The sequence below is a fragment of the Martes martes genome (genome assembly GCF_963455335.1).
Source record: "Martes martes genome assembly, chromosome: 4".
NCBI lineage: Eukaryota > Metazoa > Chordata > Mammalia > Carnivora > Mustelidae > Martes > Martes martes.
The window spans coordinates 188348288-188371148 of record NC_137891.1 but is presented as its reverse complement, the minus strand read 5'-3'; the positions used below and the strand labels follow the sequence as shown (position 1 = coordinate 188371148).

General features: G+C 59.3%; 1 protein-coding gene across 1 annotated transcript in view; it reads left to right on the top strand.

Annotated features, from left to right (window-relative positions):
- AJAP1 (adherens junctions associated protein 1) overlaps positions 1–22348 on the top strand; it is a gene marked incomplete at both ends in the record, with an annotated part of 105240 nt that extends 82892 nt beyond the window's left edge. Inside the window, 3 exons of the mRNA XM_080800704.1 lie at positions 18077–18164; positions 20336–20578; positions 22276–22348. Of these exons, the coding sequence (XP_080656830.1) occupies positions 18077–18164; positions 20336–20578; positions 22276–22348 (404 nt within the window). The remainder of the gene's footprint in view (positions 1–18076; positions 18165–20335; positions 20579–22275) is intronic.
- Between the last annotated feature and the right edge of the window lie 513 nt (positions 22349–22861).

Here is a 22861-nt window from a genome sequence, read left to right as displayed (position 1 = left end):
TGTGTGCACACACATACACACGTGTGTGCATGTAGGCGCACATGCCTCCCTGCTTGGCCATCCACACGCAGCGCACACACTGTGCACACACACAGATTCCAGTTGCCGGCCGAGCACAGTGGTTCGCCTCGGGGGTGGTGATGGAGTCACGAAGAGTTCCCGAAAGGAGAAGAAGAAGATCCGAGGGTCACGGGAGCTCTGGGAGAGAGGCCGATCGACGCGGGCCCCGAATCCTGCCCTCCGCAGCTCTCGAGGGACCCGGGGTCCGGACCCTAACTGCACCTCCTCCGTCCCGGGTCAACAATACCACCACGCCCAGGAGGGGGCCCCTTAGACAGAGCGTCCTAGGAAGGGAAGAGGCGGGGCGATCCCGGTGGGACTGCCAGTGGCATTTCCCGCTTCGCAGCGGGAACCAAAATCATCACACGCGATCAAGCCAAACAACAATGGTCAGTAGAGACCCGCTCGAGCGCGGGCGTCTGTTGGAGAGTCCGGGATGACCATTTCCTAAGTTAATTGCCCCAGGGCCTCCGGCCCCACCGGCACTGGGAAGCGGCAGGTGTGGGCTCTGGGGCTGAAGCAGACTCGGGCGTGACTGCGGGCTCCCTGCCGCCCAAGAGGAGCAGGTGACCCGGCTTTGCTGTCCCCCCCCCCCATTACGAGGCTTTGGCTGCTCCCTGGGCCTCCGGGAGGCGTGCCTCCCCCACGTCCCGGCTCCGATGGCGGCATGCACGGGTCTAGGTGCCCTGGTGAGACGATAAGAAAGCTCAGCACAAGGTTGGGCCGAGAGCCTGAGGGCACACCCCTCGGGGGTCCCCCGTCCTCCGGCCGGACCCACGCACCACCCTCCCTTGCCAGTCAGCTTCCTGCGTTGATCTAGCTCCGTCGTGAGTGACGCTAGTCTCGGAACTTCCAGAGCTCCCCCGAAGGAGGGTGGGCGAAAGGCCGTCTCCGAAGGCCGTGAGGCGTGCGCTCTGCTTGGCTTGGCTTGCAGGGTAAGCGGATCGCTTGGGATCTGAGGTGCAGCCCGGCCAGCGGAGGCCACTGGGTACTGGGATTCACATTCTCTGGGAGCGTGTCCCCCTCCCAAGTCCCCTGCTGCTGGGGTGAGTGGCCTGTCTCGGTGTCTGGCTGGGACTTGAGCATGTGTGGAGAGAGGGAGGGTTTTGGAATCAGGCTGAGCTGTGTCTCTGCCCCTTACGGGACTACAGGGGACCTGGACGGGTCCTCCCTGTACAGTGAAGACAGCGGAGTCTACGTATGCGCTTCCGGGGACCACCAGGAAGCTTCCTGCCTCCTCCTGTGCCTGGGTGCTCCCGGGGCGCGGCTCCAACCTCTGTCCCCATATCTCTGTGTGTCCTAGTCCCCCCTCTAGTCTCCACACCACGGGACTGAGGACCCACCCTAAGTCCCCCGGGGATGGAGTCCTTAGCTCATGACACCTACAAAATCTGTGCTTCCAAATAAGAAGCACAGAGTCCAGGGAGTGAGGACTCTGGTGTGTCCAGGCTGCTCTCCGGGCCTCCTAGTGGAGTGTGTCTCCCTGAGATTATTACCGCGCGGTGAGTAATACTATGTGTCCTGGGCCCCCATGGCACCTGCACTGCCCAGCACCTGGGGGTGGGCCATCACCCTCTGCTCAAGGACCCACCTGGCCAGCGCTAACCCCGCCAGGCCTGCTCCGAAGCTCATTTGACACCGTGACGGCAAAGACGTTTATGGTTTGGGATGAAAACAGTCGTGTTTACTACACACTGTTTCCACTGCTTTCCGTTTTTCCGAGTTCCTGTGCTATGGGGGGTGCCGGCTGGGGCGGCGGTCCGGCCGGAGGAGCAGCAGGCTCTGTGCCGTCTGTTCGCTTGGTTCTGCCCAGTCTGGCCACTCTGCTGCCCACACGTTGGGATTTGGGCTGGGGAGGCAGCTGGTGACCTTTAGCGTCTCAGAGGAGACAGCGGTGCACGGCGGTCACCGCACACCATGGCGGGAGGGGGCTGGGTACCCGTGGTCCCTGCGCTGCTGGTACAGACGGTGTGAATTGTCCACGGAGAGCTCTCGCTCCGCAGGGCGGGCAGGGCATACAGGGCGAGGCTGTGCTGGTCCAGCCCGGCCTCTGCCGCGGACAAGCCCTCCCATAAGAACTCGGCCCCCTGACCCCACGGAACCCAGTCTTCACTGCTGTGTCAGCCTCTTGGGCTGTTGTGACCAAGCCCTGCGTGCTGGGGGCTGGAAGCAACTTTGGCCTGTCACAGTCTGGAGGCCGGAAGTCTGGGATCCAGGTGTGGACAGGGCCGGGCTCCCTACAGCGTCCGGGGGATGATCCTGCCGACGTCTTCCACTCCCGGGGGTCCTGGGAGTCACGCCGTCCTCGCTTCTGTCTTGTGTGGCTTTCTGCCCTCTGTGTGCATCTCGGGTGTCTGCTCCTGTTCTGATAGGGCCCCCGTCACACTGGACTGGAGGCCTCCCTGCCCCCGTGCGACCTCATCTCACCTGAGGAGTGGCTCTGGAGACGTCACCTCGTCCCGCAACCGTGGTCTTCTGTCTGGGAGGCAGCGATGGCATCCGACTCCCCACCCACTGGGCCTCTGCAAAGAGCGGAGGGAGGCAGGGACACCGTGTCCCAGGGCGTGGGGCCCCGCGGGGACCTCGGGTGCTTCTGTGCATTTGAATCTGCCCTTCCCGGAGCAGGTTCTTGGAGGACGGAGGACGGGTGACCCGGAGGGAGGGCGGTGTGGGAGGTGCGAGCCGTAAGAGGCGGTCCAGGTACGACAGCGGGATTTGGCGAGTTCCCTTCACCACCGGGGCCGTGCGCACAGAGGGTCGCAGCGGCCAATCGTGGGAGGAGTGCAGCGGTCCGTGTGTAAGGAAAGGCTGTGTGTGAACAACCTGCGGCAGAGGGAGTCGGGTGTGTTTGCCCACGTGTGTGCACACGCCTGCAGCAGAGGGAGGCAGGAGGTATGGACGCACGTCACGCTGTCCAGGCTGGACGGCTTCCCTGCCCTTGAGAATCTGTGCTAAAGAAGGACACGGAAAGTGGCCAAAGGGACCTGACAGGTGCCCTTGCCACCCTCATAACTCTTTTAAAAATGGTTTCCGAGAAAGCCTGGCGGAAACGGCGCACCTGGCAGCCCTGCCTGTACGGGCAGAGCCGTCGTTCCCCCGCCGGCTGGGTCGAGTGGGTCCCCTAAGGTGGGGCTGAAGTGGGGCCTGTGCCGTGGGGGCGGGGGGCCCGGAAAAGCTCAGAAATCGCCTGTGAAACCCCCTTGTCCTCCCTCCCTGCAGCGGGACCTCTGCTGTCACCTTGGGAAGAGGGCTTTGCGGCCCCCGTTTGGTCTGACCGGACTAGAGAGGAAGGGATCCAGACTTCCAAGAGAGGGAGAGACAGAGACAGAGGGACAGCCAGACAGGGAGGAAAGAGGGAGAAACTATGTGCGTGCTCCTCTCCGACAGCACCGTCCGTGGTCCCAGGGTTAAGGAGACGTATCCAATGGGGCAGCCGGGAGGCAGGGATGAGACCCCCACCATCCTGACCTGGGCTTGGGGGGTGAGGAAGGCAGCGAGCAGCTTTTGCTGGTTCCCATCCTAGAACCCAAGTCTCTAATGGTCCTCCGATGTCCTTGCCCAGGGTCCCCGAGCTGGCGCTGACCAGGCCACTTCTGGAGCCGGGCTGGGGGCCCCAAGGGCAGTGCTCCATTGCCCCCAGGGGACCTCCCATGCCGGTGCCCCAGGGGCTTCTCCCGCACACAACCTATTTCTTCCTTGTCACAACCATTTCTTCACCGTCCTCCAGGGATAACATGGTTACGGATCTGGCCGAGCACTGTGTGGCCTGGGAAGGACTTCGGCGTCTGGGTCCATCACAGCCTGGGGCACATGGGGTGACTGGGAGTGAGCATTGGGACTGCCCGCGGCTCCAGAAAGTGGGCTGTGTGAAGCGCCTGGGGGCAGCGCTCTCTGCCTCGGTGCTGGTATCTGTGGGAGCTGAAGGAAAGGGCCCCACCCGGAGCCACGTGTGCCACGGTCCTCAGGGCTCTGCGTGTTCTGCCTGGGGGTCTGTTCCCCAGACTCACCCAGGATCCAGCCTCTCATCCGAAGACAGATCAGTGAGCAGACCAAATGATGACACTTTATCCAGGAGAACAGGATGCCGTGGAGAGGAAAGCAAGGGAAGATGCATCCCTGCCCTCCGCAAAGCGTGTGTCCCTTTCCAGAACGATAAGAGTGGGTCACTGGGCACGGACACACAGCCAGCCCTGGCCAGAAGCCAGGTGCACAGGTGACTGGAGACACAGGGCCTGAGGGGCTTAAAGGAGGGCCTGGCTACTGGACTGGGCCTCCTGCTCCCCCCCCCCCCGCATCCTAGTGCCACCAGACCCCCTCCCATGCCATGCGCCTGCCATCTCCCTGGGTGGTGCTGGCAGTGCCCACAGTGAGACAGGGCAGGTTAGCCAGGAAGGCCACTGTGCAGAGTCCAGGGCTCAGTGCATGGAGGAATCTGTCACAGACACATGAGGAACGTAAAGCCAAGGGTGTGTTGAAGGGAGGGGCCGGGCAGGCAGGGAGAGGAGAAGGGAGCGGGGAAGAGGAGGAAGAACACTGGGATGGGGGGCGAGGAAGGAGCAGGCTTGCTTGTGCTTAGAGGCGCAGTTACCCCAGGGGAAGTTCCCAGCAGACAGGGCGGGGGCAGACAGTGGGAGGTCCCAGCAGGAGAAGATGCTGTCGAGATAGAGATGGTAACCCTGGCTCTGAGGGTGGGTGGGATGGCCTGGGGGGAGCACAGGACGAGCACCGTGAGCCCACATTTCCCATCCTGCAAAGCTGGGGAGGCTGAATGGTCCATGTAGCACATAGTAGGTGCTAAGCTAGTAGGATTATTACGTTGCAGAGTGTAAATCAGACACATCAGCAGAGCCTAGGAGAGCTTCTGCATGGAGTCCTCCGGGGGCGGGGGCGCGGGCCTCCCGTGGTCCCTTGCTTCTCAACGACACCACTTGCATCAGGACCCAAGGTTCTCTTGCTGTTTTGAATCATTCAGCCAATAAGAAGTGATCTTGACTTCCTACGCCTTCCCACACACCCCACCCCATTCCACTGTCACCTGAAAGATTTATTCTTACAAGGAGTTTGCCTCTCAAAGACATCTATAAAACCAGGACCAAAATGGCAAATTCAAGGCGTGAGACAACAGCGGGAGCACTGGGAGGAGGGAGGCTTCAGGGGGGCCCACAAAGACCTCATCAGACCCCTGTGGCTCCTTGGCCACGTGGCCCTTGTTCTGGCCACCAGACAGGTCCCCCTCAGGGGCCCCCTCCTGCTTGTCCCTTCCCTCCTCTGAAGAGTCTAGCTGGAGCCTGTCACAAACCTCCTTCTTTGATAGAATCATGCGTCGTTGCTGCTGGCAAGGCCCCCCACACTGATCCATCCAAAGGTTTTCACGGTTCTTTTTAGGGAAATCTTGTACCCCCTGTATGGAGAAGAGGTTGAAGTAGGGCAGCCCAGTTAAGGTGGGAGAGGGGACCCCAGAGTCTCGAGTCTCCCATGGCCCCTGAAAGCACAGTGTCCGGCTCAGGAGGACGGTTGGAGGACCACTAATGCAGACTGAATTCCTCATTATGAGGGTGGGGAAACCAGGACCCGGAAAGGGAACTGCATCTTCCCGGGGCCCATCCCACAGGAATTAGCAGGAATCGGCTCTGTTTTCTTCAAAATTACCTAGACCTACGTAAATTGTCCATAGACACGATTTATATGTAAGATGTTAGTATCTGTGTAAGCCCCCATTCCCTCTGGAAGTTCTCCTTCTTACAATCTAGTCTCTTTACTATATTAATCACCTTGAATTTTAAAGCTCACATCTGATCACACCAATGCCTGGTGATTCTATGAGAGCATTTCTTTTGTCATCTCTTTCCTCCTGGATTTTGTTCTTCGTTGCTGTCCCCTGGTGTGCCTGGTAAACTTCGGTTCAGTGCTGGACATTGTGGATGAAAAGCTGTAGACAGAATCTGATCAGGACACCTGAGTGACCCAGTCAGTTAAGCGTCTGCCTTTGGCTTGGGTCATGATCCCGGGGTCCTGGGATCGAGTCCCGCATCAGGCTCCCTGATCAGCAGAGAGTCTGCTTCTTCCTTTCCCTCTGTCCTTATGTGCTTATGCTCTCTCTTTCTCTCTCAAATGAATAAATGAAATCTTTTTTTTTTTTTAAAGAGGTAGCGCAAATCAAAAGGATGGTGTTTCATAACACATGAAAATTGTTTGAAATTTGAATGTCAGTGGCCCCAGGCAGGGTCTTACTGGGACATGACTGCACCCGTTTCATTGTCTGGATCTGTGGCAGGTTCAGAGCTGCAGTGGCAGAGGTGAGTGGTTGCGGTGTAGACCCTATGGGCCTCCAAGCCTAAACTGCTGACCCCTGGCTCTCCACAGGGAACGTCTGCCGACTCCTGCCCCAGGGGCTGCTCCTCAGCCAACTAGTTCGGGAGCACGAGGACTAGAAACTGGGTTCCCGTCTTTCTGGAAGCCCCATCCTCCTCGGAAGGCTTCAGCCCCCGTTTCTGTCTGCAGCCTGCACACGCCTCCTTGACTCCAAACAGCTGTCCTCTTGGGGGTGGGAGAGCAGCGCCTCTTCTGTTCACCAAACTCACAGGGAGCTCCTGGCTTCTGGTCCCCAAGGCTGAGCTTGGATGTTCTGTTGGTTTCTTCTTGTCTCTCTTTGAGGGGGCCTGAGTCTTGGGCCCTGAAAGTCTGACTTGCCAACATGGCTTCAGATGTCGTGAGGACCACACACCAAAGCCAAAGGCTGATGTTTCCCTGTCAGCCTCCATCCTCCACCACACCACCCCTCCCCTGTGCCTCAGGCCCTCCTCCCTCCTCTCCTGACCTGGTCCTGGAGCCACCGCTGCTCAGACCTTCCACGTCTTGCCCTTCTCAGCTGACCCTCGGAGCTGGGGGTGAGGACAGCTGTGATTCTCATCAAAGGCCCCTCCCAGTGGGATAAGGGGGATCAGACAACTGTCTGAGGGCAATGGGAGGGCCACACAGGGCCTCTGGGTTGGGGAGGGAATATTGGGCCCTGTTAAATGCGTCTATATGTCTGTTTATTGTTTTTAATAGAATGGCAGTTAGCGGCATAAAAAAAGTGGTTGCTGTTGGGATTAAGGATATTCCCCACCAGGAAGCTTTTAAAAAGGGCTCAGAGCACCCCTGTGGGAAGCTGGTGGCCACTCCCACGTTTCCCTTTCTCTGCCACGCTCCCCACCCCATCAGAATTGCCTCGCAGTTTCCCCAAACTTGAGGGCTCTGCAGGGATTTTAGTGGAACGCGGGGATCGGCATCTGCCTCCTGCTGGCTCCGTCCACACCATCAGTGAATTTGGAGGGCAGAGTTGACCGATGGCTGAGCCCCCGGGCTCTGTTTGCAGGCTGCACAGTGCTCTGAAGAGACCAGGCTGGACCCTCCCCGCTGCCCCTCAGACTTGGTTAGTCCAGAGGTTGGACTGGGAGCTTGCCCAGTCACTGGAAGTTCGCCGTTGATGGGTTCCCACAGCTCCATCGGTGAGCGATGCAGTGGTGAGCTCCAACTGTGGGCGTGCAGACAGAGCAGCGGCCAGCACGGGGCCCCAGTCCAGACACTAGCAGCAGGGAGGGACTTGGTGGCGGCTGGAGGAATGGCCAGCTCTACGTGGTGGGGCCACCCGGCTCAGAGTCCAGGACCAGTGCTCCGGGATGCTCTGGGGGACCTCGTCATCGACATGTGTCATGGACAGCCCTTCTCTGATCTCTGACCACCGAGGCAGGGCTTGTCCAAGTCACGGCCAGGCAATAAGGAGCAGGTGCCCCAGATCCGGGTCTCCTAAGCCGAGTTTCTTCTCTCCACCCCACAACTGTCTGCTGAGGACCGCGGGGGCAGCAGGTGGGTGCTGCCCTGGGGGAACCGCGGACAGCAGGCCCTCAGGACGGGGGACGGGGTCGTTCCTCCCCTGAGCCGGCGTGCCGCCGAGCTCCAAGGAGAGCGAGCTCTGCCGGGGTTCAGACACGCACGTGCTGCAGGGGGAGAGTGCCTGCGTCGGACTGTCCAGGCGGTGCTGGGTCACACCAGCTCCATGAAGCAGGCTTCTTGACCAGACAGTTCTCAAACTTGTGCATCAGGAGTCTCGAGCAGGGAGCTAAGCTTCCCGCACACGGGGCCTACTTCCAAGGACAGCACAGAACTCTTGCTTTGGCCACTGCGAAGGGTTCCCAGGGAAGGCCACAGCCTGTGTCCTTCAGCGCTCCTGTGGGTAGGTGCCTTCAGTCTGCCCAGGCGCCTCCCTAAACCCTTCTCTACAAGAAAACACAGTCTGTACCATATCCCTTCCCCTTCCTCCCACATGTCAGAACTGGGTTCCCACAGGGAGACCCTGAGACCGCGGCTCATGTGTGAGAAGCCGCTCAGGCACCTTGGCAGCACAGGGAGTGAGCTGTGGCACCTGGTGGTGTCTGACACTCTGTGCTCTCGGGACCTGAAGCCGCCAGGCCGTCCTGCCATGAGGCCCCCCTGGCAGTCTCCTCTGACCTTTGTCCACGCAGCTCCTTCTGTTTGCCTGGAGGACTGTCCCCTCCCCTCCTCATGGAGAGTGTCAGTTAGCTGTGGGCCCAGCAATGACAGCACGTAACAAACAGCCCCAGACCTCAGGGTGAGCACCTGTGGGAGGACACCCTCGGAGTGGCCGTCTGTCTGTCAGCTCAGCTGGGCTGGCTGCCGTTCCGTCCTGCTCCCGCGTTTGCCCTGGGCCTAGTCTCCTGGTGACCCCAAAAGTTCAAAGGAGCCAGCCGCCCAACGTGCTCAGGGCCAACCTCTGCCCGCACGCCACTGACGTAGCAGTAGCCTCTGCCCTTGGCGCACCCACAGGGCACTGGGTCCCGACCAGGAGCGCCACGGCGGTGCCGGCACATCCTCCTCGGGATGGGACTATCCAGGTCACGTGGCGAGGACGCTCGGAGAGGGAGGCAGCCAGGCTGGGGGAGGGTGGTGCTGCACTGTTCGCTTAGGGGTGTGGCCCATTCACCATCGTGTGGGCTAAATATGGACTCCTCACTGAGGGTGGGCACCGGCGCTGCTGGTGAGTAATCCAGCCGCTGACTCGTGGGACCCAGAGCCCTGGCCACTGCGCCCACGCCCACGGACCATGCTGCTGCCAGAGAAGAAGCCCCTCTGCTGGCTGGAGGTGCTGGCTGAGGTCACCATGGGGTGTCCCTCCCCTGCCCCTGACATCTCCTTAGCACGGAGCGAGGCTGGCTCCATGCACACTCCTTCCTCGCCTGCCGTCCTTTGTTGAAACATCCCAGTGCTCTTGGGAGTTAAGTGAAAGAAGTGGGTCATTTCCATATCGGCTACCGAGCTCAGAGCTGAGCAACAGCAGCGTCTGTTCTTGAATGAGATGAGCAGTAAATTCAGTGTGTGCGCGTGTGCCACGTGTGCACGCATGTGTGTGCATGCAAATGTGTGTGCTTTGTGTGACCTGTGTGCACGCATGTGTGTGCATGCAAATGTGTGTGCTTGTGTGACCGTGCGTGCATGCATATGTTGCATGTTTGTGTGTGCATGCCTGTGTGCCCATGAGTGCATGCATGTGTGTATGTGTGCATCTGTGCCCATGTGTGCATGTGTACATGTGTGCCCCTATGTGCATGCATGTGTGCATATTGTATGCAAATGCGTACATTTGTGCATTTGTATGTGCCCATGTGTGCATGTGTGTACCTATGTGTGGTTGTGTGCATGTGTGTGCTCACATGTGCATGCATGTGTGCCTCTGCACATGTATGCCGCCTGTGTGTGTGCGTGTGTGTGTGGTGGCTTGTGTGCATGTGTGTCCATGTGTACCCCTCTGTGCATGCCTGTGCCTGGGAAGAAGGGAGCAGCAAAGAAAGCAAGAGAGAGGTAGAGACAGAGGCGAGGAGGGAGCCCCAGGGCTCATGCTTTCACAGCTCCTGAAGTCGAGAATCTCCTCCTCTCTGAGGGGTTGGGTTTCCACTCAGGACCCGCCTTTCTGCTCAGAAATGATGCTGCCTGTGAATGAGCAGGTCTGACCTGGCCTCTGGGGCGTTCCAGGCCCAAGGTGGGAGGCATGTTTCCTGGGCCTCCATTCGGCCTCCTGGTCGCTGCTGCCTGTGAATGTGAGTCCAAGGGACCAGATGGACAGGGTCTGGCCTCTGTGAGTAACTGCCTCTCCTAGCCATCAAATTCGGCTCAGAAATGCAGATCCCACGTGCCCCCTCCTCCACGAGGGTTGACCGTGTGTGTGGTCCTGCGGAGGGAGAGGCCCTGAGACAAAGAGGGGGCGGCAGGGCCACGGAGGGCCAGTTCTCTCTGTCCCCAGCCACCCCCACCCCCCTCTCTGCCAGGCACACACAGCAGCGACCACTGGAATTCTCGGGGTCCTCTAGGGCAGGGGTCCCCAACTCATTCCTAAAGGGACAGAGAGCAGATATCTTAGGCGTCCGGGCCCACGAGCGGGCCCTTCCCTGGTAGCCCCAAAGCAGCCTCAGACATGCCACGTGCCCATGAAGCTTCAGTTACGGAACCGGGGGGGGGGGGGTCGCTCCCTTTCGCCTTCAGGCCGCGGCATGGGGAGCTCTGCTCCCGGGCCTTCCTGCGCAGTGTGGTGTCGGCGACCCCAGGGACTGGGAGAGACACAAACCTCAGTCCCACTGGCATCCGCCCGAGAAGGTTTGTGTGTGTGCGGGAGGGGAAGCGGGTCTCCCGAGGCCCGTCCTCACGGCCGCACGGGGAAGACAGCCCCAGCGCAGAGGCCTACCGTGCACAGGCCCTGTGGCTAACGATGTTCCCTCGGCCTCCAAATACGTTCTCCTGGGATCTTATTTGCAGAGGAGTCAAGTGAGACAAAGCAAGTGTGCAAATCCCCTGGGGCCGCCGGGGGCCGAGTCCCACAGCCCCGGGCTTGAAACAACAGGAGTTTATTCCTGCTTCTGGAGGGCCGAAGCCAGAAGTCAGGCGCCTGCAGGGCCACACCATCTCGGAAGGTTCTAGGAGAGGGTCCTGCCTGCATCCAAGAGAGGGTCCCATGGCTGCTGGCGGCCCCGGGCACATGGCCACACACTTCCAGCCCCTGCGTCACCGTCACGTGGATTTCTTCCACGTTTCTCTGTGCCCACCCCAGGGTTTTATCAGGACACCGCCCTGACCACCCACCCTAAATCTGGGGCAATTTCATTTCAAGGTGCTTAGGTATTAATTAAACCGCTGAAGACCCTATTTCCAAATCAGGTCCTATTCTGAGGTGGGGCAGGTGGATGTAATTTGGGGTGGAGGGGAGACCAGGTCCCTTGCCCGGGGTCCGGGCTCCCAGGAGCCGGCACCAGCTATCTTGGGGCTGGCCGAAGTCCGCTGGGTGGGGGACGGTGGCTTTGCAGAGTGGAAGGAGGGCCATGGCCTCCGTGACCCTGACCGACCCCCCATGGCTCCTGGGCCCCCGCAGAGCATGTCAGCTGAGGGGCGTGAGGTCCCGAGCACTGGCTTCACAGCGCACCGGGAGTGGGTGGGTTCAGCAACGGAGAGTCGCCGCCTTCCGCACGTGTGGAGGCCAGAGAGCAAGGCCGGGCCACCACCCTCCGAAGGCTCCCGGGAAGGATGTTCCAAACCCCTCTCCCGGCATCTGGTGGTTCCTGGGCTCTGACAGCGCAACTCCGCTCTTGTCCCTGTGGGCCTGTGTGTCTCCCGATCTCCCCCCTTTATGAGGACACCGGTCATGCTGGGTTGGGGCCGCTGACCCAGTATGACCTCATCTTAACGAGTCACGTCTGCAACAACCCCGTTTCCGGAAAGGGTCCCATTCCAAGTCGGTGGGTTAGGACTTGCATGTGGGAGTTTTGGGGAGACACAGCTCAATCCATAAAATGACAACAGCACTGGTGGTGGCTGGAGTTTCCCAAACTCTCCACGGGCCCCGCTGCGTTTGCTCGGGGTCTGGACCTGGCTCCTGGGCAGTCTTTCTGGCCCCCAGTTCCCACTGTCTCCCCACTGGGCTCTACGATGCAGGGGAGTCTCCAAAGGCAGAGAAGGTTGTCCTCGTCGGAGGAATTTGCTCCTCCATGTGGCTGACCTGTGGGTGGGACAGCTTTAGCGAGCCTAATGCCGGCGGGACAAGCCCAACTCCAGGTCCCTTTTGGAGCCCCTTTTGGAGTGAGGTTTGTGTGATGACCCCCACATTCTCTCCAGATCGCAGCAGCACGGCCACTGGCCATCCCCCAGGGTGGAAGGACCACTGCTCTCCAGTGGGCCGGGCACGACACCAGCTCAAGGCATGGGCCCCAGAGCAAGCCTGCTTGCGTTTGAGTCACGACTTTCCCGGGTCTTCGCTGCTTTTCTTAGCAGGAAAGGGTTACCCTTGCTCAAAGAAATGACCTTGAGCCCAGCTCCTGGGAGGTCAGTGTCTTGCCTGATGAGAGTGCCTTGGGCTAATAATGGGACTCATGGCGGGGGCCCTGGGCTCCAGGGCGTCCGCTCCACCTCTGGTCGGGCTGGAGCTATGACCACCCTTGGTCTCTGCCAGACCCTGCCCCCTGCACCTCGTCCCGTGCAGATTTTAATCCTGTTTTAACGCAGTAGTAAACCAAAACTGAGCGCAACAGCTCAATTCCGAGTCATTTGAGTGACTCTTTGAACCTGAAGGTTGTCTTGGGGACCTCCCACCTTACACCGTGCAGCTTTGAAAAAGTCCCCTAACCTCCCTGTGGAAGTGGGGAGCGTCTCTGCTTGAGGTTGTGGGGAGCGTTGTAGGAATTTGCCAAAGACAACGTGGGACACCTGCTACCCCTCAGGTGCGCCTGACTCCCTTATGGGGGCCGACTCAGTCCTGCAGGCCCTCCGCCAGCCGCGCCTCGCCACCAAGGAGGAGGTGGCCGGAGGGAGAACGGGACGTGATGGGCAGACGACTGCTTTCCACCTCTGTGGGCACAGGGGCCGTGATCCGGACATTTCTGACCCACTGCCCACACGCTACAGGGGGAGGGCATCGCGGCAAGTCAGTTTGGGTGGTTTGCGATGCGGACCGTCTCCTTCTGTCATTCACGCGCTCCTTTTGTTAGTGAATGACGTTGGGGGCCAGGTCACTCCTTCTTGTGGGGTTGTCCTGTGCACAGGAAGACAGAGCCAGCGTCTTTGGCTTCTATCCCCTCGATGCCCGGAGGACCTCTTCCTCCCTGTGTGACCACCAGAGAGGTCTCGGATAGGGCCACAGGTCGCCGGCTGAGGACGATCTGACTTGAGTCCTTGGGGGGATGCCTCGAGGACTCACCTTCACCTTCACCATGTTATCCCGAGGTGTTCGCACAGCCCCTTCCAGGCTGGGGCTCTCTTCTCTGTTCGGGGGAGCCCTGCCCTGAGCCAGAGAGCGTTCCGGCGAGAGGCATCTTGCTCTCACGGGCTTCTGGCTCCGGCCCCCCATCCCCCACCGCAAGGAACACCCTGCAGGGCCCCTCAGAAAACGACACGCTCCTCTGTCTCCCCCGCCCCAGAAGCTAGCCTGTTTCTCTGAGAACACCCTGGTTTGGGAAGACACGTTTTCCCTCAGCAGTTCCCCGTCCCAGGAGGTGGCCCAGTGCCTCAGAACAAGCCCCGGCCTCAGAGGGCGTCCTTCTCCGGAGAGCGGGGCCGGACTGCCCGGCGTCGTGCAGCACACGCGGCGAGCTTCCCGCGTTCCCCGGGCCGTTAGTCGGAGACGTGCCGCGCAGCCCGCCTTCGGCAGCCTCTGTGGAAAAGGAAGGTTGTTTTGTCGTGAGATTGGTACTTTGGGAACCCCCTGTGCTCTCTCACCTCTCAAGCCCCTGAAGACAGACATCCTTGGACTCACTGGTCACCATCCGTGGTTCCCACGGGGCAGGCACATGAGGTCCCCGCACCGTACGATGAGCTACTGTGGTTCCTCTGCCTCGGCACATCCCAGCGCCATCGCTCCTGCCTTCGTCCCAGCGCGCCAGCCCGGTGCGCCACGCACACGCCCCGGGCGCTAGGAGAGAAGGCCCTCGGAGGATTGGTTTTGCCATGGACAGTGGCCGCATTCGATTCGGCTTCTTTTAATGAGAAAGTCATCCAGCCCCAGAGATGGATTACCAGCTCCCCATCAATCTCCAGGACCTGATCTTATTACAAACCCCCACAAATATAACCATAAAAGCCCTATTGATTGATGCGGAGTTTGCTAATCCATCTGTCCCCATCCATTATTCCAGGTATAAATTTTCATTATCTGGATGGCAGCTGATTCCTCGCACATTAGTATACAGTGGCAATTACCAGGAGCCGAGAGAGCCCCTAAATTAGCAGGAGCGGCAACACCTGTCAGGAAGGGGAAACAAGAACCCCCCACGACGTGCGGTGCGCTCTGTGAACCACAGAGAATTTGAAGATGGATTTGGCACTGACCTTGTAAATGGAGAGGAGAAGTTTGTGTTTTCTGCCCTTTCCTGGGTGTACCTTCCCTCCAGTGACATCGCCGTTCACCGGTCACAGCCTGCCTGACAGCTGGCGTAGACACTGTTCAAGCATTGCCTTGCCCGGGGTCAGTAGGGTTTGTGCGGCAGATGTTCCCACCTGCACTGCGTCATGTCCACAAGGGACCTGACCTGAGGGAACGTTGTGGAAGGTGTGAGTGTTGGGAGAAGTTAGTGAGGAAGGAGAGAATCGGGGGGAGGGGGGATCACCTCCTAAGGACCTTGCCGTTTGCATGGGGCAGGGAGAGCCAGTGGCTGGACACACCAGTTCTGGGATCTGCACGTTCTTGTCTTTTGGCAAAACGCAGCTCCTTTTCAACCTTAACAGAGAAAATTGAAAGACATGTGGCTGAAATATTTCTGAGGGTCCTTAGAGGGACTAAACTGATAAAATTCTCCCTGGAGTTTGGTTTCCAAAAATCAAGAATCCTGTCTCATTGGGTTCTCGAGGAAACTGTCTCACGAAGTGATCTTTTCCGAAGCCAGGCTCGTGTGGACAAACCCGGCAGGACAGAGCTGCCCGTTGCTGACTGTGACCATCCGGCTTGCTACGGTAGAGGCAGTGGCTGTCCTTGAAATCCCCTTGGCAGTGGCTGGTGACATTCTCAGAACTCAGGAAACCTTTAATGATGGAGAGGGAAGGTTCTAGTCTTCAGAACCAAAGGCCTGCAGTTTGAGTCCCAGCTTTAACCAATCTTTCAAAATAGATCTATATTCTATTTAATTTATAAGGCAAACCCTCAGCTAGTCACCTAAATTCGTGGCCAGCAAACTGCAGCCTGTGAGTCAAACCTGGCTGTTGTCTGTTTTTATAAATAAAGTTTTATTGGCACATAGCCACGCCCATTTTTTCCCACATTATCCGTGACTGTTCTTCCCCATAATGGCCGGATTGGGATGTTGCGACAGAGACCACGCTGCTCACAAAGCCTAAAATATTTACTCTCTGGCCCTTCGAGGCAAGGTCCGCCCACCCGGCATCCACACAAAGACTTGAGGGATATTCGCAGATGAAGAAAGGACTCTTGGCACTCGGGGAGGACCGAATAACGGGCGGATGATTGGAAGAGGACACCGCTTCTCCCACGCTGTCCTATTCTCTTCTTAGTAGCCGACCTCCCCGAGAGAGGAAGCCAGGAGTCATCCTTATGGATTTCCTGTCTTCCAGCTTCTTAGAAGTGCCATTCTTGCCACAGGTCAAAAGGCCTGATCCTTGTCCCACCGTCGTGAGCATGGGGTCTGTGAGATCTCCTTGTAACTGTGGATCTCCCACGCGTGACCCCAGGGGCCCGTCGGAACTCGGGGGCCAGGCGCTGCACCAGAAGGCTGTTTGCCCCGCAAGTCAAGTACGGGAGGGGTCCTCGGGGGTCCGCCTCCAGCGAGTCTGACGACCAGGAGGCAGCTACAGATGGGTTACCTGGGCGTCCGATGCTGGATTTTCCGGGAGGCTCAGAGCAGAGCATTGCCTTTGGTCCTGGCTCTGCCGGACGATGGTGGGAAAGTCGCTTTCCTCCTCAGCCCAGGCTCCTCGTCGGTCGGGCAGGTGCGAAAGTGCAGGCTGGTGATGGTTTCGACCGATCGCAGGTGAAGACTTGGCAAGGTTCCCGGCACAAAGGAGTCCTTCTGGAACGCAGAGCCCGTGACCTTGCCTGGTTATTAACCCAGTTCTCACTTCCTCCACAATTCAATGTGGTGAGTTCTATGGAGGAGGTTTCCCACCGAAGGCAGGAGAAGGGCCTCCGGAGTAAGGCAGACCTTCCGGTCGGATCGTTACGCTTCTCGCTGTTCCGCTGGTTTTTCTCTCCTCCTTTTCAGGTATAAACGGGGTCAGCTACAGAGCGACAGTCGGAGGGGCTGTGTTAGATGGGTGCGGGGCTGGGCGGGTGTGAAGGTGACGAGGCCCCTTTCTTGGGCCAGAACCAGCAGTAGATGCTGTTGTTTAATAAAAGGGGGGGAGGCTAGATCGTTTCTCAGCCTTTGGGCTGAGATCAAGTGAAGAAATGGGCCCTAGGGAAGCTGATCGTCGAGCTTGTCGAAGCTGAGAGCGTCTGCGTGCAGTAGGCGCTCCGTAATGGTTCTTGAGTCGGGGAATGAAGGACCACCGGAAGGGCTTTCCGTCACATCCGTGTCTTCTCCAGTCTTCCTGGCGGTGCCTATCCTGGGGGCTCAGGATGGGAATCCCTCATGACAAACGGAAATAGCCCCGAAGACAGGCACACAGGAAGAGAAAGCTTGTTTTCTGGCCCTGCCAACTTTGAATCATTTATTAGCAATTTTCCCACGAGGATGGTACTCAGTAGAGAGGTAACATCTGTTTGCGAGACTGTGTCCTTGGGAGACCGCCAGGAAAATCGCACATTCCGAAATCCTCCACGGCGGGCCGTGTGCACCCGTCTGGTTTTCACCCAGGGACCCGCTGGGCTCCTCGGCGGTGACAGGTGGGCCTCTACAGGGGGACTCTGGGAGTGGCGAGAGGCAAGTGCTTACACCTTGCAGGTGCGAGGACACAGGGAAATTAGCCCTTCGGGTGGGACGAGGTGCTGCCCCCTGCAGGGCTCACCGCAGCCCCCCCCCCCCCCACCCAGGGCCTTTATGGCCCAGATCCTCAGGTAGGAAGAGTTCTTCCTGATCAGAAGAGGACAGGACCTTTGCACGTGGCTTTTACGGACCAGCGGCATCTGCTGGGCATGTCCCCAGTGTCCATGCTCCAGGAAGGATGTGACAGGTGCGTTGTCAGGAGGAACATATCCTCAGTGGAAGACTAGAGTTGGGAGCCTCACCTCCCATCCCCTGCCTCTGTGGTTAGTGGAAGGTGTGCAGGGGTGGGAACAGAGGGACAGTGTAGGAGAGAATCCTGGGCCTCTGCTATCCCCGTGTGGGGTTCCCAGACAGCTCTCAGGCGGGGCTCAGGCCACCCTGCTTCTGTCCCTGACTTGCCCCCCCAGGGCCCCCCTGCACCCTCCTTCCCCATGCACACACACACAGCAGGCACAGGCCAGCGAGGCTAGACTGCAGATCCCTTTCCAGGCCTTTGAGAAGCATCAGCTGGGAGGCCTGGATCGTTGATTCCTGGAACCTCAACGGGCAGTGAGCAGCTTGGAGAGGACTCTGGAAAGAGAAAGACATTCCCCAGGGATCCAGTGAGCCCCTGCCAGGAGGTCCACCCGTGTCCACTCTCTCCTCCCTTCCCAACAAATCCTGGGCTGCCTTGGCCCCTCTTGGGTCAGGCCAAACCTGCTCCCACTCGAAGGCCTAGTGCTCGGAACGGAGAACTCACCCAGGTGGGAGCAGGCGGAGGAAGGGCAACAGGTCCTGGGGGCGAGCCTCAGCCAGAGCTCGCCTGGGCCAGGTGAGGGGCTTGGCAGGTGCAAGAAAGGACTCAGCTGCCCGTGGGCCGGGTGACAGCTGGGGAACCAAGAGATGCCAGGGCCGGGGCCTCCCTTCCTAGACGCCGGGGACCCAGCTCCTGCCGGCACCTGCCGTGGGGAAGGAGAGACCTGAGTGTGCAGGAGCAGGCCCCGCCCTTCCTGGGTTCCTGTGTCTCATGCCCGGGTCTCATGGCTGCCCCCCTCCTTCCTCTTTTCCAGGTCTGGCTGTCCATCAGATTATCACCATCACTGTCTCCCTCATCATGGTCATAGCTGCTCTGATTACAACTCTTGTCTTAAAAAACTGGTAAGGCTCCTCGGCCCTCTGGCCTGGACACGGGGGCTGTGGGGGTCCCCCGGGAAGTGCGCACAGAGTGTTTCCTACTTCTCCGACCCGGTCCCGCCTCGCATCCCGGGGCACTGTTTCCCTCATCTGGGCCAGGGAATCGGGGGCAGCTCGTGGCCTTGCCGCAGCCGGCTCGCCTTCAGCCCCAGGGCAGCGTGGCCAGCTGCACGCGCCACACTGCCCGACACTGGCCTTGGGCGGGGTGTGCCCCTGACTGCGGCTTTCCCTGCAGGAGGCGAGCGAGCCCCGTCTCCAGCACACTTTCTAAGGCAGCCCGTGTTCTGGTCTCCGAAGCCTGTGTCAGCGTCAGGTGTGCCTGCCGACGCCACCCACCCAACACGCCAGCGGCCTGGCCGGGCCCGTGCCCACCCCTCGCTGCCCCGGCTGTGCAGGGGCCGTGTTCACCCTGAACCCTTCCCTCCTCCTGCGGCCGCTGTGTGTCTGTCGAACTAGGTTATTGCTTTTCTCCGGGTAGCTGGTCTTTGCCTGTTTCCTCCTGGAAACTGGCCTACTTTGAGGTTGGCCTTGCTAGGTGAGCACACCTGCTACACCCCGGGGGAAATCGGGCAGTGCCGGGTGACCCTGCCGCACACATGCCTCTGAGGCCCTATCTGCCCGCAGCCACCCCTCCAGCAAATGTGTCCGCTTTTAGCATCAAAGGTCGGACTCCTAGTAGAGTAATACACCCAGACGACCCTGCGGTCGCCGGCAGGAGATGGTCGGAAGTCATATGGGGCTGATGGGTGGCAGCTGCTCCCCAGTGTCCAGATGACAGCGATCTGAGAGAAAGCCAGTCTCCTGGGTTAGCAGAGCTGGGAGGGCGGGACTGGCACAGCCCCAAAGCAGACCTCACAACAAACGAATGAGGCATCCCGGAGGCCAGCAAACCCGAGTCCCAGGGCACTTTCTGGGATAGGTGATGAGGACAACTCTAATCTCGCCATGAGGCACCTTGGACAGGGCCTGGCTGGCAGCAGAAGGGACTCTGGGGCCCAGGATGTCATGGATGTGTGGCTGGGCAAATGCCATCGACCATCTTGACAGCCCCCAGAGGGGATGGGGGATACTGTCCCCTCTTGGTTTCCCACATTTGGGTTTTCAGCAAAGCCTCAGAGAGTTCTTCTGGGGACGACCACCCAGGCAGTGATGAGGATGCTCCATGACCTTGGGGTGGTGTCCCCTGGCTTTTGCATTTATCTTCCTACCCTTATGTATGGGGTGGGGCTTCTGCACCAGGAAGCAGGGCTCCTCTCGTTGGAAAATGAGACAGGGCGCGTCCATGGCTTGCAGGAAGATGGGCTCACGGACCCTCACCTGTCACAGCCGCATCCTTCCGCATTGGCTCTGAGCACAGTAGGAGGAGAGAAGGGGAACTGGTTCCCCAAGCTGGGGCTCCCCAAATTTCCTCCTAGCTGCTCTCCTCCACCGGGATGGGACTTCGACGTATCCCTCCTGTGACTTGCCGGAAGTGACCGGGAGAGGTCACCGATGGTCCGCTCCCCCAGATCCCTTGGCTGACGAGGCCGGGATTCCCATGTCCGACCTTGGCGGTACTGAGAGGGCTGTGTGGTCCAGAGGAAGAGGGAAGCCTCCGTGGGGCATGCAGACCAGATCTCTCCACGGACCTCATGGCCGTGAAGAATGGACGATCCACGTTCATTTCCAGCTTGGGAGCCTGGGCAAGGGCAGGGCTGAGGACGCAGGGTCCCCGTGTAATAATTCTCCCCGATGACGGTTACATAGCCCCTGCCAGAATGAGCCACCAGACCAGCCCCACCTGTACCCGTCTCTTCATGGGGAAACTGAGTCAGCCACCACTGCCCAGCTGACATCCTTCGGGCAGACGAGGCCTTAGCTCTGGGATAACACAGCTCAGACGCTTTCTTCATCATCTGCCCTGCGATAATGGCCACATTAAAATTCAAATTTTATTAATAAAAAAAAAAACAAAACAGGGAGAGAGCGAGCGAGCTGATTGTTTCATTGTGGCTGGTCTTTGTGAAGAGGCTGGGAATTACCACCTAATATGAAATGACAAATAATTAATGCCTGGAGACAAAGGTTCCCCAGTCTAAGTGCTGGGTTCCGGCCCCTGCCCGCCACTCCCCCAGCCCAACTCCTCTGTCTTCCAGCTGCGCCCAAAGCGGGAACACACGTCGGAACAGCCACCAGCGGAAGGTCAACCAGCAGGAGGAGAGCTGCCAGAACCTGACGGACTTCACCCCCGCCCGGGTGCCCAGCAGCCTGGACATATTCACGGCCTATAATGAGACCCTGCAGTGCTCCCACGAGTGTGTCCGGGCGTCCGTGCCCATGTACACTGACGAGACGCTACACCCGACAGCTGAGTACAAATCCACATTTAATGGGAACCGGTAAGTTCGGGTCTGGGCCAGACCCTGACATCCCAGCATCGTCACCGGGCGCTGTCGACCTGGGGGAGGGGGGCACCCTTCGTGGGTCCTTAGGGGGCCGAGCAAGTGCACACGGCTGGCCTGGGGAAAGGAGGGGGCGGGGTAAACGGAAGGAGGCGTTTCACCAACCAGAGACGGAACCCAGAAGCAGCCGCAGTCGTGTCCAGGCCGCACCCTCGGAGAGCGACAGGAGACCCTCCCCACCCTGGACGCCACCTGTTGGAGGCCAAGCAGGTGTCCTGTCTGGCTTGTAGCCCTGGGCCTCCGATATCAACACGCTCCCCGTCAGTCTCTCTGAACGCCCATCAGTAAGATGTCAGCGGCGCATCTCGCAAAATATCAAATACCAGCCAGACTCCTGGTTATTAAATGCTCCTTTTTATTAATCATGGGTAATCCTTCAAAGAAGACACGGCCCTGAAACCATCCCTGGGAACATTTAAGAAACCCTCGAGTCAGCTTCCGAGGGTTTATCTGGAATTAGATTAAAATATCAATAAGCTATTTTTTTTAAGGGAGCATACACATACGCACCATTTTGTAAATTTAAAAGAGAAAAATTCTGCAACCCCTTAAACATCTTAGGAAGAAACGAATAGGAAACCAGGAGGACCCCAGGGACCCCCTGTCAGTGGCAGGAGTAGCAGCGAGGGGTAATGCCCAAGGGGCCCGGAAGTGTTCTTCCCGGAACCAGGGTCAAGGAGACTCAGGGTGACGTTCAGCTGTGGTGCCCATGGTTAACGGGCCCTCATCCTGGCCATGAGAACGGGGGGGCCTTCCTTAAGCGCCACCCTCCCCCCGCATCTCCACGTTGGACTCTGCAATATTCCCTGGGATGCTCCCTTCCGCTCAGGAGGGTGGAGAGCAGGGACTCAGGACTGTCCTTCCGGCCCGTGTTGCTTTGACTCTGTCGCTTCTGCGGAGCTCCTGGTGGCATCCCAGCCTTCCAGAAGGCCCAGTGCACAAAGATTTGGCGAAAGGATTTCAAACCATTTCACGGAGGGCGCGCGTGTCGGTTTGGATGTGAATCCCGGCCAACCAGCGCTTCAGTTTGGGGGAAAGGGGGTGGGATGCTGAGCGGCCACATGGCTGTTCTCCCTGGTGCCCCTCTGGCCCTGCCCCATCCACGTGCAAGGTGGGCACTGCCAGCGCCCTTAGCCCTGGCTCGGAAGCGTTGGGTGGAACGGGTTCTTGCCTTTTGGCCTAAGGCAATGCTCTGTTGGCTCTCCCTGGCCTTTGGACATGGTAGCTTAGGTCTCAAAAGTGACAAATTCCAAGAGACCCATTTCAGGAGTCAGGCCCCGCCCACTCACTCCATCGTGGGCAAGCAGCCGGCGGGATCCCTGCCCTGGGAGGGGGAGACCCCGAGCTTTGCGCTTGTCCCGCAAATTAAAAAACTAAGATCTGGAATCCCAGCTTCCTTCTGCACACGGCCCCTCAGGCTCCGTGTCCTCCAAGGCCCTCCAGGGTGCACGTGGGTGTTCGCGGGCCGCAGGGAGAGGGCCCCCTTCCCGCCGAAGGCCAGTGGGTCCGGGCTGAGCATTACCTTTCCGGGTTCTTCCCGGCTCAAGAGGCCAGCGCTGGCGGCGTCGCTAGCCGGCCTGGCGGTCAGCTGCTCCGCACGAGCGCACGCGAGCCCGTCTTTCTGCTTCCCGCAGACCCTCCTCCTCTGATCGGCACCTCATTCCTGTGGCCTTTGTGTCTGAGAAATGGTTTGAAATCTCCTGCTGACTGGCCGAAGTCTTGTTGACCTCCTGGGGGCAGGGCAGACGCCACGTGTCTGTGTCATGGTACGTACGTCTCGCTACGGACATCGGTTGATTTTTTTAAATTTTTTTCCGCCCTTTGCCTCCCCTTCCCCCCCACCCCTCCCTCCGCCCCGCCTCCACTCTGGGACAACTGGGACCCCCTCTGGACCCGGCAGGTGGAATTCCGATGGTGTTGCCGCCCCGAGCGCGAGCCTGGAGGGCTGGGCTTGTGGTCTCTCTGCTGTACTTGTTAGAAATAACCGTGGAGGGAGGACAGACACCCCAGGAGCGGCAGCGCCGTCCCAGCCCCCGGGAAGGCCCTGGCCCGCGCGGCCGCCTGGCAGGGAAGCCCGGGGAGACCCGGGAGGGGGCTGTGCGGGCGGGCGTCACCCCCGCATCGGACGTCTCTACATCGGGGTGGGGGACGCGAAGTAGAATTAAAATACAATTTTGGAATATAAAAATAAGAGATAGGAAAGGAAATGATAAAGGAAGG